This window comes from Sciurus vulgaris (assembly GCF_902686455.1).
Source record: "Sciurus vulgaris genome assembly, chromosome: 10".
Classification (NCBI taxonomy): domain Eukaryota; kingdom Metazoa; phylum Chordata; class Mammalia; order Rodentia; family Sciuridae; genus Sciurus; species Sciurus vulgaris.
In genome coordinates this window covers 43,108,518-43,130,587 of record NC_136470.1, presented here as the reverse complement: position 1 = coordinate 43,130,587, position 22,070 = coordinate 43,108,518, and the positions used below count along the sequence as shown (strand labels likewise).

At 33.8% G+C, this 22,070-nt stretch overlaps 1 protein-coding gene and 1 pseudogene across 2 annotated transcripts in view; both read left to right on the top strand.

Moving 5' to 3' along the window:
• PROS1 (protein S) overlaps nt 1-22,070 on the top strand; it is an 81,503-nt gene that overhangs the window by 25,337 nt on the left and 34,096 nt on the right. Inside the window, exons 2-4 of the mRNA XM_079155921.1 lie at nt 2,466-2,623; nt 5,237-5,261; nt 17,901-17,987. Of these exons, the coding sequence (XP_079012047.1) occupies nt 2,466-2,623; nt 5,237-5,261; nt 17,901-17,987 (270 nt within the window). The remainder of the gene's footprint in view (nt 1-2,465; nt 2,624-5,236; nt 5,262-17,900; nt 17,988-22,070) is intronic.
• Nucleotides 8,224-22,070, top strand: part of LOC306670882 (heterogeneous nuclear ribonucleoprotein K-like) — a 378,869-nt pseudogene continuing 365,022 nt past the window's right edge. Inside the window, exon 1 of the transcript XR_013766771.1 lies at nt 8,224-13,261. The product of XR_013766771.1 is annotated as a heterogeneous nuclear ribonucleoprotein K-like (transcript). The remainder of the gene's footprint in view (nt 13,262-22,070) is intronic.

Genomic DNA, 22,070 nt, shown 5'->3' with positions numbered 1-22,070 from the left:
TTTGCTTTCTTCCCAGCCCCTTCCCCACCCAATCCCCAGTCTGTGTGTCCTGGCTCCCATGAACTGAGACACTTTCTTCCACTAAGCCCTTCCACCATGATGCTTTTTTCCTTGGAGATAGTTGACCCTGAGTTGAATCCTCTGAAACTGAGCCAAAATAAATCTTTCCTATTCTAAGTTGTTCTTGTCAAATAATTTGGTCACTATAGTGAAAAACTCACAAACACACCTGACTTTTATCCTGATGGAGATTATTGTGCTCCTTTTTATAAAACTCAGGTAGGCATTCCTTTAAACCATCTTCCATGGTTCTGAGTGGTTAACTGCCTCTTCCACAAATATGAACAGTGAGTTAGTGTGCTTAGTCTATGTCCTTTAGTGGGGATCCTTATAGGACAAGAGATAGTTAAATATTAATATCAAGTTCTTAAGTACCAAACTTAATATTCTTAATGGAAGAAATGCCAAATAATGTTTGTGACGGTTTTTTTTTTTTTTTCCTGAATGTATTTGACCTTGATTTTTTTGGTTATTGCATCAGTGTTTTCATTGTTCAGTGAAAGTGTTACTGTTCAGTGAAAATGTTATTGTTTTCTCCAGAAAGAATCACATGTTTCTTTGAAGTTCAGAAGGTTCACATTTTTGCCATATTTATTACAAAGCAGAATGTTTGCAACTATTTCAAATAAATGAGAAAATTGCACATGTAAGACACTTTCCTTGTTGATAGGGTTGAAATTTATCAGTCAGTAATTCACTTGACAGCATATTCCCATTATCTTTATTTACAAAACCTGATTTAATCTTTTTTTTTGTACCAGGGATCAAACCTAGGGGTTCTGAACCACAGAACCACATCCCTAGTCCTTTTATTTTTTGTTTTGAGACAGGGTCTCACTAAGTTTCTTAAGTTGCCAAGACTGGCTTCAAACTTGGAGCCCTCCTGTCTCAGCCTCCCGAGTTGATTTAATCTGTATTTTAATAAGCATTGATAAAGATAGTGAGAGATAGGAATAAATACCATACAGAACCATCGCATTTAAAACTTCCATTTTGGTTAGAAAGAGAAATGGAGTAATATTTACTTCACTTGAAATATTTTCAGTTACTGAGCTAAGAAGTGTGATAATCATTGATTAGAACTTGTTTTTCTTCTTTGTCACTTTTTGAGAATTTATTGCTTATTAACCAGTATTAAAAGACAAGGGAAATAAATTCTGTTTATATCACTTGTTTATCTTCTTAGTGAAAAGGCCACTTACAATTAAAATCTGGATAAAAATTTTTTGTAAGTTTGGTGCCTTTTAATTTTTTCATTAAAAAACATTCTAGCCAACATACTAATATAGTGCAGGCAAAACTTTACAGTTTTCATAATTTTCTTCAAATATTATTGCTATTAGAAGTTTGACTATCAAACCCTCTTCTATGTATTTGTCCATGTACTCTTTATGAATTTATAACTTTGGCATCAGTATATGGATGTATTCTATGGGTATAGCATTCCACAACTTGCATTTTTAACATACATCTTTGAGATCTTTAGAAGAGTACCTTCTTTCCTTTGATGCTGCATATTATTCCACAGTACAGGTGTATTTTAGCTTATTTTTCTATTTCACTCATGACAGATCTTTAGGTTGTTTTGAATTTTTGATTTTTCAACAATCTTTTTATATTATTTTCTTTATATTTTGTTTACATTATTTAAGTGATTTTGTATATAACCTTGAACACTTTCCTGTATTGGCTAACTAATTGTTTTAATTTGTGAAAATTGCCTATAAATTTTTTTCTCAATGATACAAATAATTTCCTCTAATCTATTGCTTAGCATTGAACTTTGTTGTGTAACATTGGTTGTTGTTCAACTATTAAAACATTTTTATGTAGCCAAAGTTATCAATTCTCTTTGTCCTCTGTGTTTTGAATTTTGTACAAGGTCTTTCTTTTGCTATGAATTTTTTATTTTCCTGTCTCTATACATAATCAAATGTTTTACAGTATCAGGTACTTTTCAAATAGCTGCTTAGCCTGTACTTCTCCATTGCTCTGTCTCCACAGAGATCCCAGAAGTTTTCCATTAAAATTGAGAAAGCTTATTTCTCTTGCTTTGAAGATAATGTGACTGTGATTTTTGACATAATAATTTTAGTATGATGTTTTGCCAATGTTGCTAAAATAACATAAATATTGAATATTATCTGGTGTGTTTGACCTCAAGCATGAATTGAATAATTTGTGTAGATCATTGCAGAAGTGCTGTAGTGCTGTAGCTTTACACCTAACTTACTTTTCTGAGTTACTAGCAAAAGTCCTTTTTTATTTGCATTTTTCTTAGTTCCACTATAGCAATTCCTACAATTCATAGGCAGAAAATATGTTAACTCTTATTGCTTAATAAAGTAATATATCATAGAAGGGAAATGAAAGATTTATTCATCTAAACTTGTTTTTTCCTTCAGTTTTGTCAAAGCAGCATGCTTCACAAGTCCTCGTTCGGAGGCGCCGTGCAAACTCTTTGCTTGAAGAAACCAAAAAGGGCAATCTTGAAAGAGAATGCATTGAAGAACTGTGCAACAAAGAAGAAGCAAGGGAGGTCTTTGAAAACAATCCCGAAACGGTAAGAATCCATAGCAACTATCGAATGCGCATCTAGGCATACTGTCACAAAGAGAACATTTTGGCTTGAGTTCCCCTGTATTCCATTTTAAAGTTAATGATTTTATATATTACCTTCCACACATAACCACTTCCATTTCAGGAAAAAGCACATTTAAGGGAAGGAGGGCTTGTTAGGAAGACATTACTGCCAATAACAATATCTTCTGGCTAAACTATAATTCACTTATATCTCATTATCAGCAAGTAGTATTGACCTGGTTTGTAAATATTTTCTCCTAACCATAATTTAGTAGTATTCAGAGTAGAGGAGAGGATGTCTCAAGTACATATACCTCATATGTATTTTATTATTACTATGCTTTGTTGAATCTCTCTATTTAATATTAACCAGGCTCTGGAAACAAGGTCCTTTAATGCGGAGCATTTGTCACAGTATTTCATATGCTGAATGTACTTTACTTTATTCCAAGCCCTTAGAAAAGTTTCCTGAATCCACTCCTTATCAGCAATAATCTTTAGTGTATCAAATTTTCCATGTTAGTCCCCAAAAATAAAACCATAAAGTCCCTTAAATATTGTACAGGACCCCCAGACCTTATTTAATGTCCCCTAATTCTTTGAGGGGAAGAAGTTCTTTAGCATATCCTGTGGGTAGCCCATGTGTAAATAGTGCCTTTAAGGAGCAGAGTGAGGGTGACATTGAGAGTTCGAATCTGATAACCTTCAGGTTGACCTCTGATGTTTCTCCTCAGATGAAGGATACAGCCTAGAGCAAAAGAGAAAGAAAACATGTACAAAGTACTTCTAGAACCTCTGCAGTGGCTCTCAGTGCCATGAAAATAGAGGAGTGAGAATGGCAGGAATCTTGTCTGTAGTTAGAGAATCTATCTAAGACTGTAGCAACTTGTGTTCTCTTGGGCTACTCTTTAATCTTTTTTTGCCTTCGCCTGTTCTAATAGGTTCAAAGGGAATGCTTTCCAAAGATTAATTTTTAATTTATCTGGGATTGAATCAAAATCTCTGTCTCTCTCTCTCTCTCTTCTGTTGTCTTGCTTTTATGGGTAAAGAATTGACAAGACAAAAAAGATATTTTATTCCACACAATGTAGTAGAGTACATTATTGTGTAGGATTTTACATTTATATTACGTAGTTTGTATTTCCATAAAAAAAAGAATGTGTACACTAAATTGTTATAAATTTTCATAGTAAAAAAAAAATATAGTATATTTAAACAAACACATCCTTTTTTATTTTGAAAAATTTAAATATATAGCTAAGTAGAAAGAACAATAAAATGAACTCCAGTATTATTTTACTCACTTCCCCTTCAACAGTTATCCATAATCTGCACTTTTATTTTACTGTTCTCTATCCCACGCACTCTAGTTTTTACTTTGTTTTTCCGAAATACTTTAAAATATGCCTGAAATACATTATTAATACATACTTGAGTTTGCATTTATAACATTGTAGACATGTTCTTAGAGCTTAGCCTCTAAGAAGCAAAAACAAGGTAGAAGATCACAGGGAGAAGAGGAAAGATGATGGAGAAGGAACACTCATTTAGGAACGTCCTCATCTTCATGAATTCTAACACATTTCAGTGACAGAAGAGAAAGTAATGGCAGAGGAGTAAGGAAGAAATGGGAAAACTGAAAGGGGAAAAATGGGGCAGATGTTACTGTTTATCATTGCCTGCCTGTGCCAACCATTTCTTGTTCACATCCTTAATGATCTTGGTCCACATTTACCCTGGTGCTTCCTGGCATATTCCTTTCACCATGACATCATCACTCATTGAACCCATTTCTTGCTACTTATCTTCCAAGCTTTTCTGGAGAAAACAATTCTATTGTCTGAATTACTCAGTATAAAATCCCTTCCTTATAAACCAGTAGTCATGGATTGTATGATTTATATGTGAGAGGAGGAAGCAGTAAGAACTTCATGAAGATATGTTTAGTATTTATCAAGCTAGAACACTGAATATGTTTTTGTGCAGGAATTCTGGTTTTGCATAAGTGTTCTTATGCTGTTAATGCTATCTGTTCCTGAAAATGCTTTTTGAACCAATGTGGGAAATTTACCATCAGAAATTTTAAACATTTTTTTCCCCTTTAATAATGTGCATTCCTTAGTTCAAATTACTGATTTACAGACCAAGTTTTGATACATAGCCAATTTATATGTAAGATATTACATGCACATCAAATCCATGTAAGTACTTTAGTCACTTAGATTTATGTCATTGATATTCACCATTGAATCTGGTGTGAATAATCATATAAAATGTATCAAATGGGTACTTAATCATTATGGAAAATTAAAAGATTTGCAAAAGGGTACATGTGTGATTAGGTTTGTCATGTTAAATAGAACCTGCTTTTAGATGAAACTTTTGAAACATGATCAATAGTCCTTTATTCTTAGTCATATTATTGGCTTAAATTATCTACTCTTATTATATTTTACGGCAGAAATACATTTGTAATACGAAAATTAAATTTAATTTATTTCTATCTTTAACATAAAACATATTACAACATTAAGTTTTAATTCTATAATGAAATTTAGGCTTGCTAATATACATATTTTTTCTTTTCTTCTAGGATTATTTTTATCCAAAGTACTTAGGTAAGTTCAAAGGATCTTAATCATATAATCTTAGACATAGAAGGGAACTTAGATTTATTCACATTTAACTCTCCATCCATATATCACTTAATATAATTTCATTGTTTTTGGAAGTAAGATATTCACTACCCTTTTATTTAAAGACATGGAGACAAACTTGGAATGGTTCTTTAATTATCAAAGGGCATTCTGACTTCATCATTTTCGTTCTTGTGTCTTTCTCATAAAACCTGTGGGTTGAAATGTATTTAGGTACCTAGACATTCTCTATTGGTATGAGTTTCATGGATTAACTTTCAATGAAAGGAAAGATCTCTAAACTGTTCAGAGTTTATGAAATAAACAATTATCATTTAGACATTTGTAGAGATCACTAATAGCTTCTCTCTTTGTATCACCATTTTATTCCTTCCTTCAGTATCTTTTCTGGTTTCTATTTTGGACTATGATTCTGGTATGAGATAATATTTCTACACTCATATAGATTAGATGATTTTAATTAAATGCCAATTAAAGAAAAGATATTCCAATTTTATCAAAGCAATTATAGAAATATTTTACATACATAGTACTTGGGGAGTTTTCAGCATTTCCAGTCAAAATGGAATATAATTTTTGCACCTCTTGCTGATGGGATCCCATAGTTCCAGAACAGAGGTATGCTCTCTTTCCTTCTTTAGGCTCAGAATATTCCTGTATGTGCTTTCTTATTCCCATTCTTATCCAGCCAATAGGAATGGTAAAGTAAATCATTGAAAAAAATATAGAAATGGGCTATGATACACATTAATAATTATCCAGTTAAGAAATTTTAACATTAATTTTCAAATTATAATGTCTATTAAACTCATAGTTCTCTTGAAATTCAATAGTTTAATTATAGTTTGGAGCTTTATTTTTTGGTTTGCTTTTGTTTTGTCTTGCTCTGAGTACCTAGGCAGAAATTCCAAGGACTGTCTTAAAGTGGAGGAACATTTATACCTTTTCTGTTTTCCTAGGGAGACTGTCATTGAAATGATGCCCTGATGTCCTTCAGGACAACTAACAATCTAAGAGTCCAAGACGCTTTCAGTAGAGCCAGAAACTCTCCCAGAGCTCCTAAAATGATTACTCTTCCATATTTTAAGTGCACATGGTGATTTGTTAGCATCTCATGTTTGTGGCACATCTAGAGCTAGGAAGACTCAACTATAACACACTACATCTCAGTTCATCTGTTACCAGCACTAAAATATCAATTCAGTGGTATCTTTCCTTCAAACACTGAAAGATATTAAACTAGTTTCTATGAGATGTAGTTTTCCTCATTTGTCAGCTGGCTAGAAACAATTTAACAACCTAACAAGTTTGCCAGAAGATAAAATGAGATGTTTTCAAAGCACTTAGTAAAATGTTTGTCATGCTAGTACTCTTCATTTCCCCCTGACTTTTCTAGTCCCATTTTCTTTGATTTGCTTTCTTTTCCCTTCTCTTTTCTTCTCTAACTAACATCAAAGTTCAACAATTCCCTTCAAATTTGGAAGGTGCCACAATAAAAATTGTGAGGTGATGTTATTTGTGTCAAAATTTTCTAAAACCTTTTGCTACCATTATCTTAAAAGGGTAATGGAATATAGGTATGAATACATGAAAAAGTTTTAAAGTTATATGTGACTCCTCACTTTCTAAACAAAAACCAAGGATTTGTGCTATTGAAGAGAAAAGAAAGACTATCAAGGCTGAACTTCTCAATTTTAGATAGGAATTTAAATAGTTTATCATAAAAAGAGAAATATTTATAAAAATTTACAAACTTCAACATAGAAACATCTGAATTGATCACAATATAGAGAAAATGACCCTAACAGACATTTATAAAACATTTTATCCAATAGTACCAGAATGCACATTCTCATCAGCTCATGGGACATTCTCTAGGAAAGTTAATTTTGTTAGGTCACAAATCATGTCTTAATAGTTTAAAAAAATGAAATCATACCCTGTATCTTCTCAAACCACAGTAGATTAAAACTATAAATCAACAACAATAAGAAGAATGGAAAATACAGAAATGTGTGGAAATTCAGTAGTTTACTCCTAATAACCAATGGGTAATAGAAGAAATTAAAGGGAAAATCTCAAGAAATTAATAAAAATGACACCACGATAAAACCAAATATGTGGGATACAGAAAAAAAAGTACTGAAAGGGAAGTTTATAGCAATAAGCACATACATCAAAAAGCTAGAAAGCTCTGAAATAGATAATCTAAGAATACACCAAAAAGTCTTAGAATAGCAAGAACAAACTAAATCCATAACAAGGACAGACATGAAAAGAGAATCTATCCATGGTCCTGGATTAGAAGAATTAACATTGTTAAAATGATCATACCCAAAGTGGTCTACGGAATCAGTGTAATTCCATCAAAATAACAATGACTTTCCTCAGAGAAATAGAAAAAGCAATCCTACAAAAGAGGCAGAATAGCTAAAGAGATCCTGACCAAAAAAAAAAAAAAAAAAAAAAAAAAAAAACAAGGTTGGAAGCATGATAATGCCTGACTTCAAAACATAACTCAAAGCTCTAAGTACTGAAGCAGCATAGTAGCGAATTAAAAACAGATACACAGAGCAATGGAAGAGAACAGAAAACCCAGACATTAATCTGGGTAGGGAAAAGATGGTCACTTCAGTAAGTTTTATTGGCAAAGTTGGATATGCATATGCAGAGAATGAAATTTTATCATTTCCTCTTCACACACACACACACACACACACACACACACACTGTCTCTCAAAATAGGTCAAATACCTAAATCTTAAACCCGAAACTATAAAATCCATTGCCAAAAAAGAAAAAAAAGTGAGGGACATACTTCTAAAGTTTGTGGTAGATAGAACCTAGTAGCACAGGCAAAAAAAAAAGAAATAAAAATAGACAAGTGGGAATAAGTGGGAATACATCAAAATAAGATACTGCATAAAGAGACAATAAACAGGATTTAGATAACCTATGAAGTGGGAGAAAATATTTGCAAATTCTATATCTGACAAGGGATTGTATCCAGAATACATACACTCTCTCTCCTTTCTCTCTCTCTCTCTCTCTCTCTCTCTCTCTCTCTCTCTCTCTCTCTCTCTCTCTCTCTCTCTCTCTCTCACACACACACACACACACACACACACACACACACACACAAAAGAAAATAAAGAAAAACCAAGCAACAAACCAAATCAAAAGACCAAAACAAAACAAAATCCAAATAGTCCAATTTAAAACTGGGCTAAAGAAACATATACAATACTTATCAAAAGTCATTCATATGGCCAACAAATAGATGAAAGAATGCTCAATTTCACTAATCATCAGAGAAAGGCAAATCAAACCACAGATATCTCATTTCAGTTAGAATGACTATCATCAAAAACGCAAGAAATAACAAATGATGGCAAGGATGTGCAGAAAAGGAAACTATTACACACTGTTGGTGGGAATGTAAATTGGTACAACTATAATGGAAAAATATGGGGATATCTCGAAAACTAAATATAGAACTATCATATGATTCAGCAATTCCACAACTGGGTATATACCCAAAGGAGAGAAAATCTTTGTATCAAAAAGAAACTTGTGCTTCCATGTTTACTGCAGCACTCTTCATACTAGTCAAAATATGGAATCAGCCCAGGTGTCCTTTGGGAGATAAATAAATGAAGAAAACTGGTGTATTTACACATTGAAATACTTTTCAGCCATAAAAAAGAATGGAATCATATTATTTGCAGCAACATGGATGGAACTAGAGATCATTATATTAAATGAAACACGACAGGTGTAGAAAGATAACTACCACAGGTTCTCAAATATTTGTGAAAACCAATAAGTCAATCTTATGGACAAATGGAATGGAGTAGTGAGAGGTGAAGAAGGGTAGATGTGAGGAGGGACTTAAAGAAATTCCATAAGGAGCACCAAAAGTACAGAGTGGAGGAAGAATCACTCTGTTCTTTAGCATGTTGTTTAACTACTGGGTGAAGCAACATATGATTTATTTCAAAATGACTAGAAGAGTGTGAAGTTTCCAACACATAGAAATGATTAATGGCTGAAGAGACAAAAATGCTTATTGCCAGTGAGTGCTCAAAGGAGAAAGGAGGAAGATGTGCCAGGTGACAGCACTGCACTCACCTTTATCCTCTGTTTCTCTGCTGCACTGACCTCAAGGATTTGCCTGCATTTCATTTGTTTGCAGCCTATACATTGGTGTGTCCATTTAATACAAGAAAATGGAAACTGAACTACCAAAGGAAACCTTCCCCCAAACCAAATCCAGTGGTGAATTTGGTAAGCGCCCTGCAGAAGATATGGAAGAGGAGCAAGCATTTAAAAGATTTAGAAACACTGAGGAGATGGTTGAATTACGAATTCAGCTTCAGAGCAAGAATGCTCGGGATGTGATTGGGAAAGGAGGCAAGAATATTAAGGCTCTCCTGACAGACTAGAATGCCAGTGTTTCAGTCCTAGACAGCAGTGGCCCCGAGTACATATTGAGTGTCAGTGCTGATATTGAAACAATTGGAGAAATTTCTGAAGAAAGTCATCTCTACTTGGAAGAGGACCTGCAGTTCCATCAGCCACTGCATTCAACCAGCTCCTGTTTAAATCTGATGCTGTGGAGTGTTTAAATTACCAATGCTATAAAGAAAGTGACTTTGACTTCGAGTTGAGACTTTGATGCATCAGAGTCTGGCAGGAGGAATTATTGGGTCAAAGGTGCTAAAATCAAAGAACTTGGAGAGAAAAATCAGACAACAATCAAGCTTTTCCAAGAATGCTGCCCTTGTTCACTGACAGAGTTGTTCTTATTGGAGGAGAGCCTGATAGGGTAGTAGAGTACATAAAGATCATCCTTGATCTTATATCTGAGTCTCCCATCAAAGGACATGCACAGACTTATGAACCCAATTTTTATGATGAAACATAATTACAGTGGTTTTACAATGTTTGATGACTGCCATGGACGTCAGGTGGGATTTCCCATGTGAAGAAGAGGTGGTTTTGACAGAATTCCACCTGGTAGGGGTGGGCGTCCTTGCCTCCCTCTAGAAGAGATTATGATAAGATGAACCCTCATGGAAGACCACCTCCTCCTCCTCCTCCTCCTCCTGGTCGAGGTGGCCAAGGTGGTAGCAGAGTTCGGAATCTTCCTCTTCTTCCACCACCACCACCTAGAGGAGGAGATCTAATAGCCTGTGACAGAAGAGGAAGACCTGGAGACCACTATGATAGCATGGTTGGTTTCAGTGCTGATGAAACTTGGGACTCTGTGACTTGGGACTCTGTGATAAATACAGAGAGCCTATCAGAATAGCAGATGGCTTATGAACCACAGGGTGGCTCTAGATATGATTATTCCTATCCAGGGGGTCATGGATCCTATGGGGATCTTGGTGGACCTATTATGACAACACAAGTAACTATTCCCAAAGATTTGGTTGGATCTATTATTGGCAAAGGTGGTCAGCAGATTAAGCAAATCCATCTTGAGTCAGAAGCCTCGATCAAAATTGATGAGCCATTAGAAGGAGCCAAAGATCAGATCATTACCATTGCAGGAACACAGGTCCAGATACAGAATGTGCAGTATTTGTTGCAGAACAGTGTGAAGCAGTATTCTGGAAATTTTTTCTAAGACTAGTGAAGAACTGAAGGAGTCCTGCATCTTTTTTTTTTTTTTTTAATCTGTTTAAAAAGCCAACATCCCTTTGCTTCATAGGTGTTCTGCATTTGAGGTATAGTGAAATCTTTGCTGTTCACCAGATGTAATGTTTAGTTTCTTACAAACAGGGTTATTAGCAAAAACTAATACTGAAATTTTGAAGCAGCAGCAGGGCGAGTGAATTTTATTTTTTGTTCATTGTTGCTGGTTTAAAAGAATCCCCCATGTAATTATTGTGAGCACCTTGCTTTGTGGTCAATGTAAACATTTTGGGAGTGAGACCGGGAGGAAAGTAAGAACAATCCACATTCCTGGCCCCTATTCAGAGCAGTGTTCAGAAAATGATGTTTTTTTGTAAGAAACATTTTATGATTTTTAAAATATATTTAGTGAACCTAAAAAAAAAATGCTTATTGCCGTGATTTGATTAATCCACATTGTGTAAAGCCATTGAATTACCACAATGCACCCCATAAAGATGTACACATTTAGAAAGTTACAAGCTTGTATTTAAAAATATGTTAATTATTGCTTCTTAGGGCCATATAAAGACTGTTTCTGTAGAAGCAACACTCTAGAAGATACATTCCTCTGATCACTTAGTATAGTTGAATAAAGACAAATAGCATTTCAATATAGTGTTACTGTGTTTTGGGGAAGTTCCTTAGATAAAATATTTTTCTTTTTTCTATTTATCCCTCTTGACTTCCTCTTTTCTGATTCCACCCAACTTTCTCTTCTCTTTTCCTCTTATTTGATAACATGGTAGAAAACAAAAGTAGAAAAAAGCAAAAATAAAAACAAACCCCACCAGACACACACACACATACAAACACAACCACATCACAACCACCACCACCACCCAAAAAAATCCCAACAACAGAAAACACAAAACAAAAGAAAGGCAGTGTGCAGTGGTGCATGCCTGTGATCTCAGCCACTCTGGAGGCTGAGGTAGGATGATCACAAATTCAAAGCCAGCCTCACCAATAGCAAGGCCCTAAGCAATTTAGTGAGATACTGTCTCAAAATAAAAAATAAAGAAGGCCTAAGGATGTGTCTCAGTGTTTAAGTGCCCCTGGGTTTCATTCCTGGTATCAAAAACAAAAACGACCAAGATGTGGGCTCTAGTTGCAGACATGAAAGACTCTAGCTGTGTCAGGTTTAGCAAGTTCTTTAACTTTTTAGGTTCTGTTTTTTAAAAAAGTGTATGTTTTATTATATTTGCTGACTTCAGAGCTTTTGTAATATCAAATAAATAAATAATATATGTATACATATACACACACATATATTTGCTTTACTGTGTTAACCTTTTGTCAAGTGTGAACTTATTATTTAATGAACCCATTATATGAAACAAACATATATTTTTGATTATGATTTGTTTTTGGCTCAGATTTTGTATTTTGATACATGTTGCACAATATATTTATTGATTTATATTCCGCTGTTGAAAAAAGAAAAATAAAATCCCCTACTGAAGCTAAATTTTCTATCATTTAATGTGCATGTTATATGGGATAACGGTCCTAATTAGGAAAAAAAAACTATAATTTTGTCCCTGCTAAACCCAGCAGTAGTTTTACTAATTACCATAACTCAAGAAATTAGATCACAGTGGCCCATACTTTTTGAACAGTGTTTAGACTTAAAGTTTCAGGGGCATATAAAGCACTTTATTTGATACTTAAACTCCATGTTTTGCCTTGAAAATACATGATTTGGAATTGAAATGCCCTGGATTTCATCATTCAAACTTTATATGCACATTTGTGATACTGGGGATTGAACCCAGGGACTGGTGCATGCTAGGCAATGCTCTACCACAGAGAGGTGTCCACAACACCTCAAACATAAGCTTCAAATTGTGTTGTTTTCTTCCTTGGAAAATAGAAAAAGTAGTTCCACCATCTCTATAGATCTTTGAAAATATCAGCCGATAGAATAGGTGATCCATTTAATAGGGGAGAAACTTCCTAGGAAGAGTGCTGAACATCAGATGTGAACATCAGAAAATCATTTCTAGTGTCTAGTTCTGCCAAGCTGGTAATTAATCCAGGCTGCTGACTCACTCCCTTCAACTCAACTCCAGAAAAACAATAGGGTTTCAGGCATTAAAAATAACACAATAAATTTTTAAAACAACAAGTATAAGAAACCCCTGGCTAGACTGAAGGCTGTCTTGACTTGGAATGTGGTGGAACTGAGGTGCTAAGCCTGAGGCAGCAGTAAAAGAATAGATTTAAGAATTTTAAACATGACTTAAGCTTTCAAGTTGAAAAGGAAAAAAAAAAAAGTACAATAGAGCAAACCCTTAGTAACGGAAATACAAATAGGGATAAAAATAAATGAAATGGAAAAACAAAAAGGTTCATAAATTAGACTGACCTCTGGCAAGAATAATTAAGGAAAAACCAAAAAGAGTAAGAGGATATGCTAACACAAGAAGTACAGGATGGAAATGGGAAATATTCTAAAACCATATAGATTAAGAAGATAATCACAAAATATTTCAAACAGCTTATGACCAAAATTCATTTGGAAACTAAAACTGACTGTGTTCCCAGAAAAATATATAAAATTTCTACAATTTCACAAGAAGCAATAAATTTGGTTATGCAAGTGAGAATTGAACAAGTTAAAACTCTGACATGTTCTTTTTATCTGCCCCAAAATCCAGTCCTGGATGGTTTTACAAATGATTTCATTCAAGTTTAAAGAAATTATTGTTTTATCTTTTATAAAATTGTCCTAAAATAGAAAAATATTCTGTTCTAAGATCTTATTCCATGAGGATGATATATTCTTAACTCTATAGCCAGACAAGGACAACACAAGAAAATAAAACAAATATATATATATATAATTCCTTATTGTTGAGAATAGGAAGAAACCCTGGCGGTTACAACCAATGCAATGAGTAAAAAAATAAATAAGGGATATGTAGATAATAAGGCAAAATATATAACTGTCATTTGTAATTGATATATGCCTAGAAAAAATAGAATTCAAAGACAAAATATTAGAACACAGAAGATTTAGATAGTTCTAAGCCTGCCCTATAAAAATTCACAGTAGGTCTTTTTTTCTGCACAAGCAATAGTTCAGCAGAAAATAAAGACAATACCATTCATAATAGCAACAACTCCCATAAGATATCTAAAGTGTACATAAAACCTCTGTGGAGAAAATTTTAAAACTCGAATTTAGGCAATTGAAGACGAACTGAAATCGTGGAAAGACATTTTCTGATCTTGAAGTGTATGATGCTATACAAAGAGATCAGTGCTCCCCAGATTTAGAACAAAGCTATTTTAATTTGTAAAAGAAATTCAATAAACTCAGTTGAAGATTTAAATCAGGGAATAAAATCCACACATGCCAAAAGGTTAAATGGGAAAAGTGTCTGATCTAATCTTAATAGTAAAAAAAGCTGTAGAATTAAAATGTATAACCAAAAGAATGAGAAATTATACTCCATTATATATGATGTATCAGAGTGCATTCTATCCTCATGTATAACTAATTAAAACAAATTTTAAAAAATTAAAAAAATTGGTATTGTCAGAAGAACATGTAGACTAAATGGAACTGAACACCGTTCATAGAAAGACATGTATATATAGCAACCTAATAATTGCTAAAGATGACACCACAAATTACTGTGGATTTCTTAGAAGATGGTTTTGAGGAGAGCAACCATTAGTAGACAAAATAATCTGATTTTCTAATTACCACCAAGTATAAATGTGGATTGTAGGTAGAATATAGACAAAAACATTTAAGTAAATTTATGAAATTAATGAAAATATATGGGTGAATATGTTTGTAATTAACATCATCAAAGAAAAACTTCACATGCACAAATCTTAAGGCAAAATTACTAATAAATTTGATTATAATAAAATTAAGAACCCTTACAAGACAGAAATGAAAGGTAAGGTTACATGATAGATGGGAAATCTGGCAACCCCATGGTAACACATTTGCCTGGCATACAGAAGGTTCTGGGTTCAATCTCTAGCACTGTAAAAACTGAAAAACAAAATAAGCAAACAGGGGTGGGGGCAGTAAAGGTGACAGAAAGGTGATTTTTACAAATGTCTAAACTTTTGCAACCCCACAAGGACAATAAAAAGTACCAAAAGAGAAATAGTTATAAAATATGAAGAATTTTTAGAGGAGGTAGTTAAATTAACTCCTAATTTAAAAAAAAAATGTGAATATATACCTCATCTCATTAGAATAACCATCTTGGGAAGGCTTTTCACCCAGTTCCAATTGCCCTAACTGCCTCCATGTGCTGCAGAGAACTATAACCTCCAAAACTCTTTTCAAATAGTTGACTCACAAATCATGAGCAAAATACTGATTATTTAAGTTCCTCATTTGGGGGATGTTGTTCAGCAAAAGATAACCAAAGCACCATCTTTTGTAGTAAGTTGTTGACTATCTGAACAATGAAGTGATGCATAAAATGCCTTTAGTAGCCATTAGGAAGTATGTTTCTGGTACTAAATAACCCCTAGTTACTTTAAAGTCCCTCAGTGTTTTATTTCTGTTTTCTCAGCTATATTTTCTTAGCTTACTAGCAATAAATGTCAGGTTGCTATATTTAATTTCACAGGGTGGTAGTCAGGAACAAAAGGAATGAAGTAAACCTGCTTTGTGATATAAAGGAATTATACAAATATTATTGTTTTAGTCTCTGTGCAACATTAGAAGTTGCCTGCAGCAGCCAGAAACACTAACTCCTATTGACTTAATTGTAACACCCATGATTCCCAGAAATGCTAATGCTTTATTGACAGAGTTGCACCTGGACCCCTTTGAAAATAGAAGTTAAAAACAATGAAAATTTTGGCACAAAAACTTGTAAGTTATTCTAGCAGTACGGTAAGATTCAAATGAACTACCATGTCCTTTGGGTTCCATTAATGGTTTGTAATGAAGAACACATCTTAAGTCATAATGAAACTATTATTAAAAATTCAAATGGCTAGTAGGGGCTGGAATTGTGGCTTAGTGGTGAAGCAATGGCCTAGCACATACAAGGTATTTGGTTCTAACCTCAGCACCACATACAAATAAATAAAATAAAGGTATTGTGTCCATCTACAACCAAAAAAAAAATATTTAAAAATTTCAAATGGCTATCCAATAGAAGTCCCATTACTTGACATAAATGAAGGTTGGATATCTCAACCACAGCATGATATTCCATGTGTCAGAAATATCTTCCAGTCAGAAACTAAGAAATTAATTTCATGCTGCCTTGCATGAGACTGGAAGCTAGAATTGGACATTCCAGATGTTGCCAAAGATTTTATTCACTCTGCAATTGGTCAAATAAAACTCCTTCTGAAGGAAGGATTCAAACAGTTTGAAGGACTGGTGAATGATTACAAATATAAATGAGGTCAAAAGGAGACTATATATATAGGTATGGGAATATGGTTAGTTTTTGGTAGAAAATATAAACCAAAAATTCAACAATCTGAGCAAAACCTAAGCTATCTACTTGGCAAAACAATTGTAATAGAAGCAAAAATGTCTTTGGAAAAAAATGTTATCTCAGGTATAAATTATTACAGGATAATGACAGAAAGATGCATCTAGAAATCGCTCAGCTGACACAGGAAATACAGCGACAAATAGGAAGAACACACAGAGGCAGCAGTCTTGGCGATAAGGAAGTTGATAATGAAGGAAGCTGATTTTGCTAGAGTTGAAAGTCCTTTTAAATCATTCTCCAGACTCTATCTCTTCCAAACACCTTTCTCAAAACTTAGAAAACTATGTCTATCAGCAGTGCTGTCTTAGAGCTGGGCTGAGAGGGACCTTTTAAGACAAACTGCATGAGCAGTGGATCCTGATCCTCAGAGTACCTAAAGGGACTATGTCAATAAGATTTGTTTTCAAATATTCCTGAAAGCAGATACAGCATAATAGAAATGCTCAAGTGTCCTGGATTTCAATTTTTAAATCGAAGCAAACCATGATGTTAATAACATAAATTTTGAAATGGATTGTTTACCTAGTGAAAGAATGAGTTTGCATCTTCTTGTTGATGGGGTAGTTGATGATATTAATTTAATACTAACAGAAGAGAAATTTCAGATGTTGTAGAAGGAGGGGAACTAAGTTACATTTGTTACATCACAGGATGTTTTGATGAATAGAACTGAAAAAAAAAATGTATCAGCACAGCATAATCTCCCACAAGAAGCAAAAACAAATTTCTCAGTCAGTAAACGTTGATAATAAAAGCCTTGCTACAGAATTCTACCTCCCTGATTCTTAAACAGCTTGAACAGTGGTAATCCATTCCCTCAAGTGGAAATGAGACATCAAGAACACGTCAGAAATTTTCTTCAGTGACAACTTGATTACCTTTTTACCTCTAGTACCACTAAATGGAGAACAACCAGAAGAATTTTGTATTTAAAAATGTATTCAAATATTTTCCCCATATTATCCATGCTGTTATATATTCTTAGACCATTGACAATTTAGAGATTATGCATTTGTGTTGGTTTTTATTCAAGTCACTTATATAGTGTCCTATAATGTTTTGATATTCCGTGTTCATCAAAGTTCAATTTAGATATGCTGTTTCTCAAGGAAAGTGGGAATATTTTATACATGAATCATGCAGCATAAAAAATGAACTATGCCTTTCCTCTTGTTTAAAATGTAGAAACTTAAAGCTAATATACTAATTAGATCTTATAAACAGTCTTTAGTTTAATTAATATGTTCTACTCTGACAGAAAAAAAATAGATGAAAACAGTTAGGATTGATAATTTTGAATACTAAATCTTGTGAATCCATAGAAGCATAAACATCCTACCTCTTAAAATAATTTTTACCATGATTGCAGATCAACTAAGTGTGGCTGCTCTAAGAAGATTATATTTGTTTCTCCCTGTAGCTTGTCTTGGTGCCTTCCGAGCTGGATTGTTGTCTGCTGCACGACAGTCAACTAATCCTTACCCTGACCTAAGGAGCTGTATCAATGGTAAGCCCTCTACCAGGGAGTCCCAAACAAAACAAAACATAAACCCTGCAAGTAAAATACTCTGTGCTAATATAAACTGATGTTCAAAAATCAACAAATGAGCCCTCAAATGAATTTTTGTTTAGTAAGGGCTAGGACATTGACTTTAGAAACTTTATTCTTAACAGCTTTAGTTTAGCTGTTGTTACACAATCATGTAGCATGCATCAAATGTCACAGTTGGTTAATAGATCAAAGTAGTCATATTTATTCTTCCAACTTTTGAGCATCAGTATTATAAATGTTAAAAATTTTGTGTGGATGAAATTAGCCTTCATGCTCCGAAGTTCACTTAAGGCCTAGTGATAATTCTAGTTGATAATATTTCTCTCATTTGCCAGTTTTTCAGCTGAGGGTCCAAGATAAAAAGGTGAAACTGCAAGATATAAATTGGGAAGATTTTTCCATGAATATTTTACATGCAGCATTGGAATTATCTAGATATTTATTTTCATTTTCTCTAGTGTAAAGTGGTTGTAATTAAAAAGGTAGAACAAAGGGACCATTGCAGTGACTAGTGAAGACAGAAAGACCCCAAATAAATACAAAAACAAATGGGTATGTTATTTAAGATAGTGATAAGGTGCTATGCTATTTTATGAAGAAAATATAAACAGGGCACGATAATTGAGCTTTGTCTTATACTTTTTAATATGTATTTTTGCTGCTAATATTTCTTATTCTAAATAAACATTATCTTATGTTAATATAATCACTCAGGCTATCTTTAGCCTGGTTTCATGGTTTATTTTTCCATCCATTAACTTATTAGTATGTTAAAAGTAAAAATCTATTTTAAAGGGGTGTCTTTTGGGTCTTGCTATTTAATCCAGTCTGACATTATGTCTTTTAGGGAAGTGTTAGACCACAGACCATTTACACTTAACATAAAAGTCAGTCTTTTTTTGAGGATTTCTTTTTGTCACTGGTTTTAATTTAAATTGAAATAGAATTTTTAAGCTTATTTGCCTTGAGCTTTTTTGAGCTTCTTTGATCTGTAGATTCATAGTTTTTCATCAAATTTGGAAAATTAATTTACCAAAGTTATTATCCTTATTTACTAATTTTTTCCTCTTCCACAACTCTCTTTTTTTCTCCTAGAACTTTAATAGCACATATGTCAAACCACTTGGCATTGTTTGACAAGTTATTGATACTCTGAGTTTTTTTTGTTTTGTTGTTTTTATTTGTCTTCATTTTTTATAATATTTGTGTCTTGAAATTTACTCTTCTTTTCCTCTACTGTGTATGATTTACTTTTAACCCTATCTCATTTATTTTTCATTTCATATATTGTAGTTTGCATGTCTATAAGTCTCATACGGCCCTGTTATATAGCTTCAATTTTATTCCTTCATCAGGCTTGTGTTTACTACTAGAACATGTAAAATGCATTTATAATAGTTATATTGACTTATATTCCTGCTTGTTCTAATATGTCTCTCATTTTCGGATATATTTCATCAGTGGATTTTTCTTTTGATTGTAGGGTATATTTTCCTGTTTCTTTGCATGACTAGTAATTTTTTATTATATACTGTACAGAACAAACAATACTGTTCCAAATAGCAATAGGAAAAGGGATTTGGAACTTCCAGTTAGGGTTAATGTGGAATAACAGGACCAGATTTACTATTCTGTCTTAAATGAGTAGAAATGGTCAAATTTTTAGACATTGGACAATGAGGAGCAAGGTACTGTAATTCCCAAGAAAGAAGAAAAAAGTTTATGTTGTTGAGTTCTGGGTTCTCTTGTCTTCTTTTAAATATTGTTTGATTTGGTTCTGACACTCAGCTAAGTAACTTGGAATAACTCCAACTTGATTGTAAGCTTGGTTAAAGCATCCTAGAAAAAGTCATTAATATAAAGCTAATTTAGCCCTATAAGAGGACCATCAACCTTGTGAGGTTTCTGTCTGATGCCTTATATGTCAGGAGATCTTTATAGTCTGACTACTCTAAAATGAACCATCTCTGGCCCTGTGTGAGCTCTGGAAATTGTCCTGTGAAAGTCATTATTCAGCCAAGAATCCTTGATCTCTGGAGTCAGTACCCCCCCACACCATGTCCTCACTCTCAATATTACTTTGACCTTCCAAAATTTCAGTTATTTGTCTTCTCCACCTGGGGAGACCAGTGCTTTATTTGATTCCTGCACTGGTGCATGCAGACATTTCTGGACAGGAATACGATACTATTTTTTAATTTACTTTCCCTTAGGAATCAGTTTTCTGTCACTTTTCTGCAATATTTGGAAACCATTATTTATTTCATATATTTTGATGAGGTTACTTATTTAAGGCAGGAAGATAAACTGAGTCCTTTTATTCTATCATAGCCCAAATAAGAAGTCCCAAGTTCTTTTTTCCAGTTGCTACTGAGAATAGTTTATCTAGTCTGCCTTACTCATGAAATTGTTTTTAGGATCAAATAAGGCAACATGTTTTTTTGTTTGTTTTGTTTTTTAATTTAAAATTTTTTTTTTATTTTTACAGACTGCATTTTGATTCATTGTACACAAATGGGGTGCAACTTTTCATTTCTATGGTGGTACACAATGTAGATTCACACCATTCATGTAATCATAAATATACATAATAGGGTAATACTGTCTGTTTCATTCTACTATCATTCCTTCCCCCACCCTTTCCGCCTCATTTTCCTCTACACCATCCAAAGTTCTCTCATTCTTTTCTTCCTGCGGTCGCAACCCCCCCCCACCCCCCGCCCCATCCCATTATGTATCGTCATCCACTTATCAGAGAAAACATCCAGCCTTTGGTTTTTTGGGCTTGTCTATTTCACTTAGCATGATATTTTCCAACTTCTCCACTTATCAGCAAATGCCACAATTTTATTCTTTATGGCCGAGTTTTATATATATATGCCTGTTTCTTTATCCATTCATCAATTGAAGGGCATCTCAGTTGGTTCCACAATATAGCTATTGTGAATTGAGCTGCTATGAACACTGATGGGATACATTTCTGTAGTATGCTGATTATAAGTCCTTTGGGTATAAACTGAGGAGTGGGATAGCTGGGTCAAAAGGTGGGTCCATTTTCCAAGTTTTCTGAGGAATCTCCACACTGCTATGGACTGGCTACACCAATTTGCAACTCCACCAGCAACATGTGAGTGTGCCTTTTTCCCCTCATCCACGCCAACACTTGTTATTGCTTGTGTTCTTGATAATAGTCATTCTAATTGGAGTTAGATGAAATCTTAGGGTGGTTTTAATTTGCATTTCTCTAATTATTAGCGATGATGAGCACTTTTTCATACATTTGTAGATCACCTGTATGTCTTCTTCTGTGAAGTGTCTGCCCAGTTCCTTAGCCCATTTATTGATTGGTTCTTTGTATTTTGGGTGTAAAGTTTTTTAAGTTCTTTATAAACTTTGGAGATTACTGCTCTGTCTGCAGTGTGTGTGGTAAAGATTTTCTCCTACTCCGTAGGCTCTCTTTTTACATTATTGATTGTTTCCTTTGCTGAGAAAAAGCTTTTTAGTTCAAATCTATCCCATTATTGATTCTTGCTTTTATTTCTTGTGCTATGGGGTCTTGTTAAGGAAGTCTGATCCTAAGACAACGTGATGGAGATTCGGCCTACTTTTTCTTTCATTTGGTGAAGGGTTTCAGGTCTAATTCCTAGATCATTGATCCATTTTGAGTTGAGTTTTATACAGGGTGAGAGATAGGAGTTTAATTTCACTTTACTGCATATGGATTTCCAGTTTTACCAGCACCATTTGTTGAAGAGTCTATCTTTACTCCATTGTAAGATTTTGGCAACTTTGTCTAGTATAAGGTTACTGTAGTTATATGGGTATGTCTCTGTGTCTTCTATCCTATACCATTGGTCTACCTGTTTATTTTGGTGCCAATATTATGTCATTTTTGTTACTATTGCTGTATAGTAGAGTATTGTGGTATAGTGATACCTCCTGCATCACTCTTCCTGCTCAGGATTGCTTGACTATTCTGGGTCTTTTGTTCTTCCAGATGAATTTCATGATTGCTTTTTCTACTTCTATAAGAAATGT